Genomic DNA, 15196 nt, shown 5'->3' with positions numbered 1-15196 from the left:
GCTGGTGGGGTGGGGTGAAGAGCAGAAGAAGCCTTGACTGTGTGTAAGCCCTATTCAGCAGTAACTAAAACACCCGTGTTATCAACACTGCTTCCAGCAGAAAACCAAAACATGGCCCCATACTTGATAATATGAAGAAAATTAACTCTGTCCCAGCCAAACCCAGCACAGGCTCTCACAGACTGTTCCATCTCCAGCAGCTGCTTCTGCACACCCCACTGATCACCAACCAGTAGAGAAGCTGCCTATGAATCTGAATTATTTGTACATTACTAAACACAAACTAGGCCTGACAACCAAATTTTACTCCTGATTATCAGCTTCTAGAAACACATACAAACATCATTAAAGCTGCTTTCCCTGTCCTGTTATCCTTGTTGTTTTAGCAACATGGAAAACACACCAGAATACAATTTTGTATTGGTTATAATATAGGTGGTGTTTATCAACCTAAACCAGTTCAGACACAATTAAGCTCCACACTACTTGCTGTCAACTGAGTATTGCTGGGCTTTGAGAATCATTTGCTTTTTAAACAAATTCTGTGCTGTAAATTAAAACTCCTTTTTAATAAGACTGAAACCAAGCACGGAAAATCAGAGGAGACTTTCCATTGATTTTAGTGAGTTTTGGACTGAAATGTAAGGCATAAAATTTGATCAATCTGTTTTTTCTCATTTTGTTTGCATACACATGAATCTTGCTTTATTTTCTTTCCCACACTCATTTAAATCATAACCGGGGAGAGAAGTTGTGCATAATGTGAGAAAAATCTAATCACACAAAACACAGGTAGTGACGAACTGCAGTGCCTACCGCAAATGCTCTTCAGACTCTCGCTGGGGCAAAACAGACACTGCTTCAGACTTCAGCCCCGGGCTTTCAAAGGCTGTTTAAATGCACTGAAGAAAACAAGCTTGTTTTCTACAAGATGTAATGATTTTAAGTTGAAGGATTTATATCACAGGTATTTATCAGCATCTTAATCAAAGCTAAATCTATTGAGTTACAATGTGTTATATTCAAGAAACTGATTCTCATATCTTCCCGTAACTTGCTACATTTCTGCTGCTGATGACACGATGTATTTGCGCACCACAGAAGAGAAATTTTGTACAACTTTAACTTCAGTTTTCCTCTAGGTGCAAATTCGACATAAATCACAACCTAGGAGTACATAAAAGTGCCATTTTAAAATTGTTTCTACTAGTTCAAGTATTTAAATATTGTACATAGATGAAGCTTACCTACAGATGTTTTAATCGCAAAACTTGTTTTGACAGAGACTTAAACTAGAAGTTTCTACTCACCTAGTCCAAAAAGATTTAATCTTGTAGCTTTCCCCTGTCTCATTCTTATTTGCATATTTGCAAGTGAAAATAACGTCTTCTGACTCCTACTCCTAATTTTTTTGAGACTGAGTCAGTGAACTGCATGTTGAAGAAAATGTGAATAACACATTTTCAACATCTGTAGTACAAACTACTGCCATTAAAATAAAAAAAATGGGTACTGCACCAAAAACTTTGATCCAAACAACGAGCCAGACACTTCAGCAAGTTCAGTGTTGCAGTCTTCTATAAAGCCTAAGCAGAAAATTACAACAACAAATAAAGCAAATAACTGTGATGTGATACTGTGTTTTAAAATCTGAAGAATGCTTCTAATTCAGTTAAAACAGTTCCCCCTCCTTACAAACTTGCTGCTGTTGCTTGGCAAAAAACATTGTACTTGTGTAACATATAGCTACATGCACATGTTACTTAACTAGTCATTAAATACAACACAATACCAGATAAATTAAGGAAAAATTAAAATAAGGACCCCTTGCATAGCTTAAACTCAAACAGAAAACAGATAAATGTTTCACCCAGTACATTTGAAAATAAAAGAGGTGCTGCTTAAAATGTAAAGCACAGGATTTTGACTTTGTCTTCATCACACTCATCAGGGAACCTTGGCAAAGTCACTTTGCCATTCCTTACCTGTTCAAGAGTCAAAATACCATGTTGCAAAATTGCTAATTAGTTTCCTTGTGATTTTGTCATGGTTTCAGAAGTTTCAGACGATGGAGTATGGTATTGACTAGCAGTGACTAGGTACGGTACAAAGCTGACTATTGAAAACATACATGGGGAAAAAGCTATCAAACATGGAGAGAAGTAAGCATGAGTGTGATTAGCCTTCCTTGGGGATTCTCTGGCTGCTTCGTGAAAAGAGAAAAACAAGTTTTTGGCCAATAAAGCACAACTCCTACCAGAAAATCAGGAAGAAACAAGATACTTCTCCTCCCCATGGAAGTCTTGGAGCAATTCTTTCTTCAGCTAGTAAACCACCGGCTCATTGACCCTGGTCCCCAGGCATTCAAGCTACTCTCACATTTGGGGCAACTTTAAGAAAAGAGAGCATGTACCTACAGGTAAAAAACATTTGAAACAAATCTATACACATATAAATAGAAAATGCAGAGCTGTGGACATGGGCTATTCTTGAACTGCACAGAAATATTTCTATTTTGTATTCCATCATATGCAATAGATCAAAAGGAAGGAGAAAGAAAAGAGGAAAAAAAAAAAGTGTAGCTAGTTATTATACCACATCATTTTGTGAGATCAGCCAGTCCCTGTGCCCAGTCAGCAGGTCTGAAGGAAGTGGAGCTCTGGCGTCATCACCGCCTTTTAAAGAAGTAAAGCGAGTCATTACTCCAGGTTATATAATCTTGAGGCTCTGCCAGACTTTGAGCCATCTTCTCAAAGAGGAAACTGCTGTCAGGGAGCCTGGGAGGGGACAGAGGAGTCGCAGACTCTTTCATTTGGAGCTTCTTCCTGCTTAGGATAAGCAGAGGAAATGGGGAAAGCATCCGCACTTTCAAACAGAGCGAGTGTGCGGCAAAAGGCTCAGGGACTGACCTGCGACATCGTCAGTCTGTAATTCCCTGTGGAGGGGGCTGAGGGACAGCGCTGTCAGGATCTCATCCTCCCTTCCCACAGCAGCCTTCAAGCCACACCTCACCCTGCTGAGAATAATCTAGTTCACAGGGTTAGTTAAAATGCTGGAATCAGTCAATAAAACCCCCACAACCCCCTGGTGTCACTCCTTCCACACTCCATTCCTGGTACCTTCCCCTGCTCCTCACATATTTATGAGAGCCTGTAGACAAGGGACTTCCACCTGTCTTTATCACTTTCCAACAGCCTAAACTGCCCCAACACAAACAAAATGCCCAGCAAGGCAATCTGCAGCTTCAGCAGAATAATAGAATAGTTTGGGTTGGAAGGGACCTTTAAAGGTCACCTAGTCCAATTCCCCTGCAATGAGAGCTCACAGAAAGGGAGCTCACAAAGCATACGGTACTGGCTGTTACCAGCAAAGCACCCAAGAGGAATTTTTTATTTTTTTTTTTAATGTCACCATTTAGTGAGTCCAGTAAAGTCACTTCAAGGGATCTGGGTGCCTGCCACAGGGTCTGCATGGGCGTTAGCAGCTCCCGTACAATGTGCTGGGTACAGACAAAAGCCAGGCAGGTCCAAACCCCTCCGACTGCACACAGAAACACCGTTTGTTCTGAAAGACAGACTGTACCATAGGGAAACTGCCAGAATAAAAATAATGGGTAAAATATGCAGCCTTCTGTAACGAAGCAAAGTTCCTAGAGAAAACAGTGGGGCTTTTGCCTAAATGTGAGAGCCAAACCTTCTTCCCTGCCATTTCAATGTAACCTTTCTGCACTACTCAGTAACCAGGATTGCTAAATCTGCAAATACTAGAAGCCAGTCTCTTTTCACCTTTGATACTAACTATCTCTTCTGCATTTTATTCAGCTGCATTGTAGAAACATAGATGACAGCCAGCTTGTAATTTTCTGGGTTTTAGGAAACCAACCTAAGTCTGGAATGTAAGGTTTGTGGAGGTGGAGAGCGTATGCTTCACAGACACACATCATCTTCGGAGATGCTCTCATCCCTTCCAGGGTCTGAGAAAACAATACAAACCCCTCAGGAACTTAGTTATAGCAAATCGCTTGAGAAATACATCCAATATCTGCAGTTAGATGCAGGTTTGCTGAGTTATCCACAACCAGCTGATTTAAGGTCAAGTCCCACAGTCTGTACTCATATGATAAAGCATATTTTAAAAATCTGATCTATAAGGATAGATTTCTAAGGTAACGCAGTTTCCCATAACAATTTGATTGGCTTGGAAGACAGTCTACAAAAAGTCACTGTAAGCATTAAAATCTACGTGGCTGTCTAAGAACAGTAAAGTGCACGGTGGTACACAGAAGTTCAGGTTTGGTTTCCCAGTCTTACAAAGATCAGAGATATCGTGGAGGCAACAAACTTACTGTGAAGAAGAGGCTGGCTTGCCCCAGAACACACCTTTCTAGCCTCTTTAGAAATAGTACTGGTGGACTCTAGAGGGAGCTGCATCCTGCCCCAAGTAACCAAAATAAAAGAAGCAAGATAAGGAAATCCATCGAGAAGGAAAAAATGGAAATATGTCAATCACCACTCTTCTCTTCCCCCCAAGAAATCCACCTTGCACTCTGCAAACAATAACTTGCAGATTAAATTATAAGATTATTACTGGCACCCATCACTCTGGCATATGTACACACACAATACAGCAGAGCTTAAAATTAAAGGAACCCTCCTGATCGTCTTCAGTGCTTTTCTAGATTTGGGGAAAGAAACAAAAGTCAGGACTTCCCTATCTTTTTCTCTGACTTATCAATTTTCAATCAACAAAAAGAGCCTCCTCTCCACTCCAAGTTTACTCCAGCGGGCCTGCCCCTTTCCTCAGCCCCTGCCACCAGCCTCCAGCTGAACAAGGACAAGAATCAAAGCCTGTGTACCACCAGCCTGAGGGAGAAAGCAAGAAGCAATCAAGTCCATCAGGCCCACCTACTGCAGCAGGCGGAAGCATCTCATTAAAGAGCTGCTCAAAGAGCAGCTGCAGTCTCCGAGGCTGCATAGACCCTGGGATGCCCAACTACCCTCAACACAGCTGTGAAAAGCTCCTTTCTAAAAGGAGTTCAGAGATGAAAAAATAAGCACCTATTTGTTCCTCCTCTTCTTAAGCTATGTATTTAATTTTTCTAGTAGATAGGGAGGACAACCTAAAACCAGTCTTCCCTAAGAAAAAGTGGTGTGCAGTGTGGTCAAAAGTAGAACACAAAAGGATTTCAGGTTGCTGGGACTAATCTCCATCTCCAATTCAAGTAGGACCATCCAATTCAAGTGATATATGCAGATAAATTTCTTTCTAACAGCAGCTCCCCCTTTTCTCCTCCAGCAGTATAGGCCTTTCTAAATTTGGATACAAAATTATAAAGAACAGGATATAATTTAGCAGGGTATTATTCAGGAGACTGTCTCCATGCTCTGCCTCTCAGTTTCATACAGGTGAGTATAACATGACCTGATTTATAAGAATAACTTCCAGATGAAAAGCAAAATCTCGTGTACATGAGCAGAAGGAACCTGCTAAATGAACAGATTTATAACAAAGATTTTCCTCTCTTTCCCTATAAGGACAGAAATTTGCTCTATTCTCAACCCCACACACACCAGTTTTGTTTTGTTCCAGCACTTTGTTGAGAAGTAAAGACAGAATGACTTGGAGGTGGGAAGCGCATGAATAACATGATCTTCCAAGATGAGCAGCAGCTCCCTGCACCTCAAGGATGCATTCACATATCATTCAAAAAAATATTAACTCACATTTGCACATGACTTTAAAAACACATTTCCAAAATAATTTCAGCTTTAATAACTCAAGTGCTAATGTACTTTCTAGTAAGTATGGCACTAACCACTGATTCTTCCCCTCAGGTTAGACAAAGAAATTATCCAAGCAGCTACAAATCCATTTCACTTTCAAAGTAATTGCACCCCTTGCTGCATGCAACATGACAATGAGCCACACAGGAACATCGCACTAAACAAAATACATTCTTGCTATAATTTCATGCCAACATTTTTTTCCCCAACCACCCAGTGCAAATTGTATGTGAAGCTGATCTAGCAGTACTCCTTTAAACAAACAGCCTTTCCTCTAGTGAGAGTTCAAGGAAAGCAAAGATCTTTTCAAACCTGAATGACAGTGGCTGCCATCTGAAGTCAAGTACTCCTGCCTCGGTATCGCAGGAAACTCAAAACTGTGAGTACCAAGCGGTACGCTCAAGTTCAAACAAAAAGCAGCCATTGGAATACTTTCTGGATGATGCTCCAGAAACAAGAGGTAATTGAGTCTGTCATGATGCTACAAAATGTCGTAGACAGGGATGAGCAGTTTTAAGAGGTTAGGGTGAGGAAAAGGGTTGATCTTTCCCCTCACTAACCTCTTGTGCCAGTCTTTCAGAGGTTCTCAGACTTGGCCCTGGTGCCTTCACGCTACTGAGGAGCTGCAGTGCAAAAGAGCAGTTACTCCGTGTCCTCCACTCTCCTGGGACTTGCAACTCTGTACCAACAACACAACTCTGCTCCTCGCTCACACCTCTCCTAACGTCCATCTGTCCATAGAAACCCTGCACAGAGCAGCTTTGTTTTGCTCCAGCACTCTGTCGGGGAGGAGTAGGAACAGGACAAGTTTGAGGTGGGAAGCGGGAGTGCAGACTGTCTCCACCTTCTCCTGTTCTCCACTAGTCAGACACAGATGTCATGGAGCTGGCATGCACCCAGCCCTGGGGAAAGAAAGAAGGGATGGGACAGGAGAAAACAGGCAAAGCGGACAACACAGGACGGAAGACAAGGCCAGTTGCGTGGATATTGTCATATCACAATAGTAGCATCTAATACACTATTATTTAGTGTTGCCTGGTACATCCGTACATCAAGTATTGCAGTACTGCTGTGGTATTGGAAAATTGTCTACTTTCAGAGGCCAGAGGTACTGATTCCAAACCGTCTGCTGTACCACATATCCTGTGTGCAAACATAACTACAGCAGCCTTCGAGAACAGTGTCTGAATGCCTGTGCTCATTAAGACATCTTTCAGAGAACTGAAACAATCACCTCTTTACACTTTTACCCAAATTACATCTTTAAAAAAGCGTGTAACTCATATACTCAGAGGTAAGAAGAAACGTGCCATCACTATTAATAGCAGAATTACAGCAATGAGTAAGAGACAATGAATTTCAGAGACTTCAATCAGAATAATCCAAACACATTCAGAACACAAAAAAAACCGAGCACTACAGTGGGATTTGTTCAAACACTCCACGGCTTTCCTCAGGAAAGCTCTGAGGTATGAACAATCCTTGCATTTGAAATTATTTGTAAAATCCATATTGGAGGTTTGTTTCCTCTTTGCTCGAATTAGCTTTCATTTCTATGGAGCTCTACACAGCCCTGAGCAACTACCAGGATCAGAGAAGAACTGCAGGACTTAAAACAGCCCGTTATCTCTACAGTCATCAGCACATCACATTTCTAGTGAAAAGGATTTAGGGAGTTAAGGAAAAAAGTTCTTAGTGGTCATGCACTGCTATCACGAAATCAAACATGATAAAGCAAGTGCTGCTGCTCACAAGAGATGAGAAAACAGATGCAGTGTGCAGGGATGATCAGGCTGGAAAAGCAGTGGAAGCCTCTGGGTAGGACTGACACATGCTCCCAGGATGGCTGTGCAGCCTGGCAGCCCCTGGGAAGGGTTTGAAGTGTCAGGGTAGGCATGTCCTGGCACAAGTGTGCTAGAAAAAAAGACTAAAGCTGTAAGAGCTACACATGATGCTAAGGTTCACTAACTGACTACCACCGAAGGTACAAAGGATGTAAACTATGTGGTTATTGACTCTCATTTATTCAGAAATATTCAGAAAACTAGTCCTCTGTGCTCTCTTTCTTCCCTGGGGGCAGGAGGAGAAGGTTTAAGAACTGCTTTCATCAAGACAAAGTTGTACTATAAACATCCAGACTAAATTCTAGACCACCTATGCGACAGCCTACACTAAATGCAAACAAAACTTCGGGTTCTCAGAGCAGGAATGAGAAAAACTGCACCAAAACTGAAGACAGCACTCCTAATTACCAGAACGTAAAAGAACACAAAATCCTGAAACTGAAATCACCACAAGTATTAATTCCACATACTATATATATACATATATATATATAAAAAAAAAAAGAAAACAGGTTAAATTTGCAAAACCCATGTGACTGCTAGGTATGAGACCAGACCTTCAACCATCAACAGGTGTGGGTAACATTACATTAACCATGGAAGGTTCATAAGGAATCCGAGTCACCATCAAATCATGGAAAATCTACATACCCAAAACAATGCCACTATTTTGCAACCAAGCAGTAAAAATGTTAGTTTTATAATTGTTATAATCAGTATTATTTAAAACAAGTAATCCATTTCAGTTTGGATAAAACATGCATGCAGTCTGTTGCCCTTCCAAGAAAATTACGATCTTTTAAATCTTGTAGTGCTAGAAATATGCAAGAACCTGTCCACAAGGGAAGGATCCCCTGGGATCCTTAATGGAACATCTACAGAACAACCACGGTACCAGGAGGGGAGGAGAACAGCACAACTGGGAACAGGCAGAACAAAGCTTAACAGAAATTATTAAAATTAAGCTGTTAAAAAACTTCATAGTATAAACATTAGAGCACACACTTCCCTCTTGTGAATCAAAGTAACTGTCTGTTCCTAAGAGGATTTTTATGAACGGAGGTCAGCTACAAAGAGACAGGACTATAAATATCTGATGGGCAAAATAAAATGATCCTCTTAATTCTGAAGTCACCTATGTTTTCATAGGCCAACTAGCAGGAGACTGGCTTTATATTAGATCCAAGGTAATACAGACATCAAATGACATTTCCAAGACAGTACGTAGCTGTGATGAGACATCAGGAAAAGCAGAGTGGACACCTCCACAGAAAACAGTAATTATACAGCTAAGCACAGAGAAAACATCCTGATATTCTAGCAGACAGAAATAAAGCTGAAACAACCTGAAAGCTCAGAGGTAATCTAGCTTTGCTCAGATTGTGTAAGAGGGAGTTTTTCCTGTATCTAATGAACAACTGTAAAAACATTTTATGCTGCTTATATGTAAATTGTCTTTTAAATCTTCCTCATTATTTCCTACATTTGTTAAAATCTATTTTTAATTAGTCACTAACGAAATACAAAACATAAACACATTTCTAGTGTTTAAAGATTAAAATAAACAGCTGTCATTAACAGTTAGCAATGTTCTGATTTACCTTTGTTTGCTTTGGAAAGAATAATCCAAGTATGAGTATTCAGACACTATAAGACAGAGGTAGATGATAAAATACATAGGTCTATGACAAAATAACCATGTGGAATGAGCTGCCTGGACATTATATACAGCCACTCCTCTGTTAATAAAAGCTTGTCTACAATGTCATGCTTCCTATTGCTCCGCTGGGCGCAGGTTCCTGTGAACAAAGCGACAAGGTAACTGCCAGTTTCTTTGAGACAGAGTAATCAGTGGCCTTGTAACTCCATTTCCTGGGAATTCCCTGGTTTCTTACCTGAGCTAACACTTCCATTTCTGCTACTTTCTCATTAGAAGAAGCCATCATGTGAATAAAACTAGAGGAATAAAATTAATTTGTGTAAACATTTTATAAGCATTTTAAATCAAAATAGTATATTTGAGTAGCATGTGGCTGAAAGAATATTAAAAAAAGCAAAACAACAAAAGAAAACCACTTGAGTACAGCAATGTACTTTGAAACAAAAAATACTTTAGTGACTACAGGAAGAGAGAAGTATCTGTCTTTAACACATTCTACACTAAGAAAAGGAAGGCTATTCTCTGTAGGTTGAAGGTGGTGCATTAAAAAAATCTACATACTCTTCAAAATTATCAAAAATTACAATTTTAAAGGAAGCAAATACAACATCCCTTAGGTGTGGGCTGTAGTTTTATGATAAAAGGAGTTTAGTGGCAAAGACAGCATGGGGAATTCCCACCTGGGCCATGCACTCCTGTCTACGTGCCCTAGAACACTGGCCTTTCTGATGGATGAAACATATTTCCAGGATCATGCCATGAACCAGAGCAGTTACCTAATCTTGCTTAAATGCAACCTGCACAGCACAGGTCCACAAACAGCTACCTTGGTCCTGACTGAAGAAGAGAGTGGGGCACTTAAAACTAGGTGAGGATAGAAGGTGACAACTTCCTTAGTCAGCACTGCCACCTTTCATATTGCAAAACAAACAAACAAACCACCCCCAAACCTGTACATTGTGAGAAAAGAACATTTCTCAATTGATAAAGATTATTATTGTGAGCAGTGATTGCCCACAGCATCCATTAACTGTTTACCTATGGGCAACCCAGTTATGTAAACATATTTAATTTTACCAGATCCTTTTAATAATACAAGTAATTGTAAACTGATTTATTTACTTCTTTATATAATTGCTTTCCCTGAATCTGTAGCTATTTTAAAATTTCTATCCTACTTACAATTTACGCTTGTGGTTTGTTTTCACAATGAAAAATTTTTTCGGTTAGATGTCCAAATTTAACCTACATTCAATCCTTGTTTAAACTATACAACCACATGAGCACTTCTCCCTTCTAAGTGCTGGACGAATCCTAACCCTTGTGCTATCTACCAAGGTGTCACTCACCAAAATCAGTAACTCTGGTTTTGTATAACAAATGTATGCAGAAATTCACAATCCCATTCACTTACCACTCTCATCAAGTAAGTCCTCCTCATCATCCCCATCATTGTCCTCCTCCATCGCCTCCTCCTCATCTTCCTCCTCCTCCTCTTCCATATCCTCCTGCTCCAAGTCCGGGTCCAGGTCCGGATCACTCCCTGAGATTGACTCGTCTGACATGATTCCCAGTGGTGCTCCTTGTGCATTACCTGCTCATGTTCTACCGGGAGGCAGCCCTGCGAGGGAAGAAGAGGTACATAATGAGCCCAGTAAATCCCAACCTTTGATCCTCAAGGCTCAAAATCATAGCAGCATTACTGCATATAAAAACACAAACCTGCCATCGCTCTTTTAAACAACAGTTATATCAGACTGTGCACAAAATCCTGTACAGAAAATGGATGCCATAAGCAATGTATCATGATGATATAGGGCCAGCATTGTTGAATTAACATCAGAAACAACATATTAAGTAATCCTAGCACAAAACATCTTTATTGGTATCCTTGACATGTAGACAGCAGAAAGATTCCTAGCATCAATGTCAGATTATAGAAAAATGCAAAAATAAATATATTAAGTGAACAATTTCAGAAAATTGCCATCCAAACACGAAGCACAGAAAAAGGACCAGTCCCAGAACCCCATATGGATACCCATTACTCTGAATCCCAAGCACTGCAGTATACAGTCTGTGGGTCGCAGACAGAAACCATCCTCTGGTTCAGCTGTACCCACTGGGAAGGTCACCAGCTCCTCACCACGGCCTGTCTGAAGCCTCCATTCCAACCCACAGAGAGGACACAGCGTTACCTTAATAACTGTATGGACAGAAGCCAATGAAGATCCAGTTTTTAAAGGTTCTGTGTCCCTTCGTAAAGCAGGGTAAGAAGAAAAGTAAACACAAAGGAAGGATGGATCAGAGAGAATTCCTCTAAAGGACAAGACTGGAGCTGGCTGGGGATCACTCCTCTGTTACGGTACTCCAGTGCATCACAGCACAAATCACAGTACAAAACAACAAGAAAGCCTAAAGAGAGGGCCAGGGCAATCATAGGTTTATCTGTTCAGATCATGCACTGTCACTTCTGGACAGCGATGGGTACTCCTGGGTACTCCTCTTCCATACACAAAGAACTATCATAAAGGAGCTGTGATGGATGAAAAGAAACAAACACAACCAAGAAAGAAAAATAAAGGAGGCATCGTGATCTCAAGGAACATAAAGCAAAGGATTTGTTCAAAAAACAAGCCTCAGAAGAATTACTACCCACACATTCCCCAGAAAGCTTTAAGGACAGACAAGGGAAACATTTCTTCATCACTCATTTTCTGCTGCCCCCTACTTACACCACATTTCCGGTGTAAACTATGAAATGTTTGAGAACTAATCAGCCATTTATAAAAAAATAAATCTAAGCAGATAAGGCAGCATGCATATCTACAAACACTTCAAGAAACATTAAAATGTCATTTTCAGCTGTGTTTCAGCAGTAACTAGATGAGCTCAGAAACCTGAAGGCTAAAGGCACAACTCAACACCCCTGTCAAGTACAATGAATTACTCCAGTTGAAGTCATCAGTTCCTGCTTTGCCTCTCTCAGCTCCTCAATAACATTGAAAAGTGTCCGAAAGAAAATAAACACAAGGGAAGAAGAGGCTTTGCAGGGATTGGTATTGGCATAGGAAGCCTTTCACTGCCAGGTCCCAGGAGCACTTTACCACCAGGCAGAGACAAGTGACATCCCTGCACTGTTACACCTGTCACACAAAATAAGTTGGCTTAGTCAAGCAGATGGTAGAAAAGGCCAAAATCTAAATTGGCTCGAGTGGAACTGTGCCAGTTTACACCAGCCAAAGAGATTCATTCAGCTTCTGTGGTCTGGTGGTGGCTGGTCCCGAGCCCCGCGGCAACTCCGAGACCGCAGGCACGGCGCCGGCTCCGCTCGCTTTCTGACCCTGTGACTTCAGCCAGGGACTGCAAATGCAAAACAACCTATTATCACAAGCTTTTTTTCCTGAAAAATGCTGTGCTAAAGTCTATGTGTATTTCAAAACAGCGGGCTTTTTTACTTTTAAATAGCAATTATGTTCCCTTCCAGTTGATATTTGGCCCTGAGGAAAATAAACATTGGTTTTGTACTCGATTTTTTTTTGCATTCAAAACTGTAAAGCTGCATGTGCTCCCTCACATTTCAGAAGGAGGTGGTCAATAGTGTTACCTCTGTGGGTCTCTACCGGTCATCCGGGATTTTGAGGCGTTTTATTTATTTCTATGTTGTCCATACTGTGCTATAAAGCATCTTGCATGCTATCTGCCAGGGACCATATCAACAAAAGCATGCTAAAAATTTTCCATGTTTTACTATCCCAGTAAACTAAGCACCAACAAAAAAACCCAAAGGGAGGAAAAAAATACAAACACTACTAGCACAGCAGGAATGAATTCTCATCTACAAACCGAAAAAGCAGAAGTGCTTTTTTAATGCCACTAAATGCTCCAGGTCAAAGCGTGACACATGATACAGCTTCTCCCATCAGTATCCTCCTGTGTATCATCTCTCATGTTTCATTGTTTGTTGCAGAGTCTAAAAAAAACAGAAAAAAACAAAAGAAACCCCAAACAACAACAACAACAACAAACAAACCAAAAAACACAAAACAAAAAAAAAACCCACACACCACAAAACACTTTATGAAAATTGTTTAAAGGAAAAGATGTGGGTCCTTGTATCTCTATAAATAAAATCAAACGCAGTGAAGAGCAGCCATCTCTCAGACTGGAGTACAAAAGGGTTCTAATCTTAAGCTTTATTTTTGTTCAGCAGTACGCATACGTTCTTTATAAGCTAACTTTTGACACCCGTTCAGCAGGCCCGCCACAGGCAGGAGGGTTAAACAGAGCTTTCAAAAAGACTTAATTAAACCTTGCAGAAGCTGGGTGAAACAAAGATGGTGAGCTCCTGTGCCTATTGTCACGCTGCCGTTTGTCTAACTCCCTCCCATCCTCCTCCTTGGCCACTGTCCACTGTGTATGCCCAAGTCTGGGTGGGTTGTCACTCTGCCAAAGGGCTGTCACGCTGCGTGGTGGCAGCGGGAGCAGGGACACGGCAGGACAGGCAGGTAGGCACCACGCAGCCACGGGGCTGCCCTCATTTCTCACACCGACCTGACCCAGTTTGGAGCCTTCCACCAAGGGGAATTACACAAGGCCAGACTGTAGCTGCCATGACCGTTTTATGGCTGAGTTACTACAACCTGCCCCATCTCTTGCCTTTGCACACACTGTTACATTGTGCTCAACATTTAATTGCTGCAGGAAGGGCGTTTTGCAAGAGATAAACAGATTACCTTCAACTAATCAAAGTTATCGTTTCTCTGGACTTTCAGATCAGCCCACCAGCCTCCTGCCCTGCCAGGAGGAGAGTTCACCAGCACCAAGAAATACAAACCAAACGTGCCACACCACAGTTCACAACTGAAAGCCACAAGTCCACACGATACAGCGCCTTGTTGAACACTTGGCGAGGCTGCTGAGAAGACAGGATGGGGTATTAGGTGAAAACACTTTGAAAAATCCTCTTGCTTACTCAGGGAGGAAAAAAGTGCTGTCATGTTTATCCTACCCAGGAAGTTAAACCCTGCAATCAACTGCACACCAAATTAGCATCCAAGACAGCCTCTCTCATGTATTATGTCCTGTCTTTCAACGAAGATAAAAATAGGCCTGAAGTTTTCTGGGCTCTGCTTTTTTAAGGTAGAACATTTCAAATAGCAAGTAAATGCCATGTGGTGCTGACTGCCTCCTCCTCAGCCTGCACAGAAAGGAGGCCCAGTTCTGAATTAGGAAAACTTCAAGGGCTTGCAAATTCGGACACAGTTCTGCTGTCCTCATGTATTTATTTCACTCTGCAAAGATTTAAAATCACCATTTCTTCTTACATATGAAGTTGGGAAAGAAATCTGAACATGAACTTTTTCCCTTCTAAGTGATAGTTTTTCACCACAGGGTCACACAGGCCATGAGCAAACTATTAAGTGAAAGCAAACATCATGGGATCTGGTAACTTTACCCATTTCTGTGCAACATCACCGCTTCCATAGAGGACTTGTCAGCAGTATAAAACCTAAACTAGTATTTAATTAACTAGTACAAATGAGTACGAAGGAAGGATGCAGGACAGGGCATCCTTCCCATCAGAGCAAGGAGAAGCAGGATGCCCTTGTACCTTCAGGAAACCACAGAAGCCAACATGGCTTTACAGCAGCTCTTTTCCTGCTACAACACAAGTGATACCGGCACAGGACACGCTCATTCCTGAGTACAAACCCATCCCATACAAATCCCTCCAGAAAGGACAGGTTTAACACTAATGCTACTACGGTGCTGAACAGTAAAGAGGATTCCATCACCTCCCCAGCCTCCAGCCAAGTCCAAGATCTGGGACTCATCAAGATTTGTCCCTTAAAGACTGTTTTGTAACCAAGACTTCACGTTGGTCATCGTGGTGCCTGGCCATAGAA

The 15196-nt window shown here is 41.3% G+C and overlaps 1 protein-coding gene across 4 annotated transcripts in view; it reads right to left on the bottom strand.

Annotated features, from left to right (window-relative positions):
- Window positions 1-15196, bottom strand: part of RAD54L2 (RAD54 like 2) — a 66066-nt gene that overhangs the window by 35360 nt on the left and 15510 nt on the right. For 3 of the 4 annotated variants that reach the window (XM_065845846.2, XM_065845841.2, XM_065845843.2), the window contains one exon: window positions 10702-10908. In XM_065845846.2, the coding sequence (XP_065701918.1) occupies window positions 10702-10852 (151 nt within the window). In that variant the 5' untranslated portion in view covers window positions 10853-10908. Of the gene's footprint in view, window positions 1-10701; window positions 10909-13133; window positions 13153-15196 lie in introns of those variants that run through there. The other variant, XM_071813144.1, reaches the window with a different exon arrangement.

This window comes from Patagioenas fasciata, chromosome 10, assembly GCF_037038585.1.
Source record: "Patagioenas fasciata isolate bPatFas1 chromosome 10, bPatFas1.hap1, whole genome shotgun sequence".
NCBI classification, from domain to species: domain Eukaryota; kingdom Metazoa; phylum Chordata; class Aves; order Columbiformes; family Columbidae; genus Patagioenas; species Patagioenas fasciata.
This window is presented reverse-complemented; position numbering and strand designations above follow the sequence as displayed.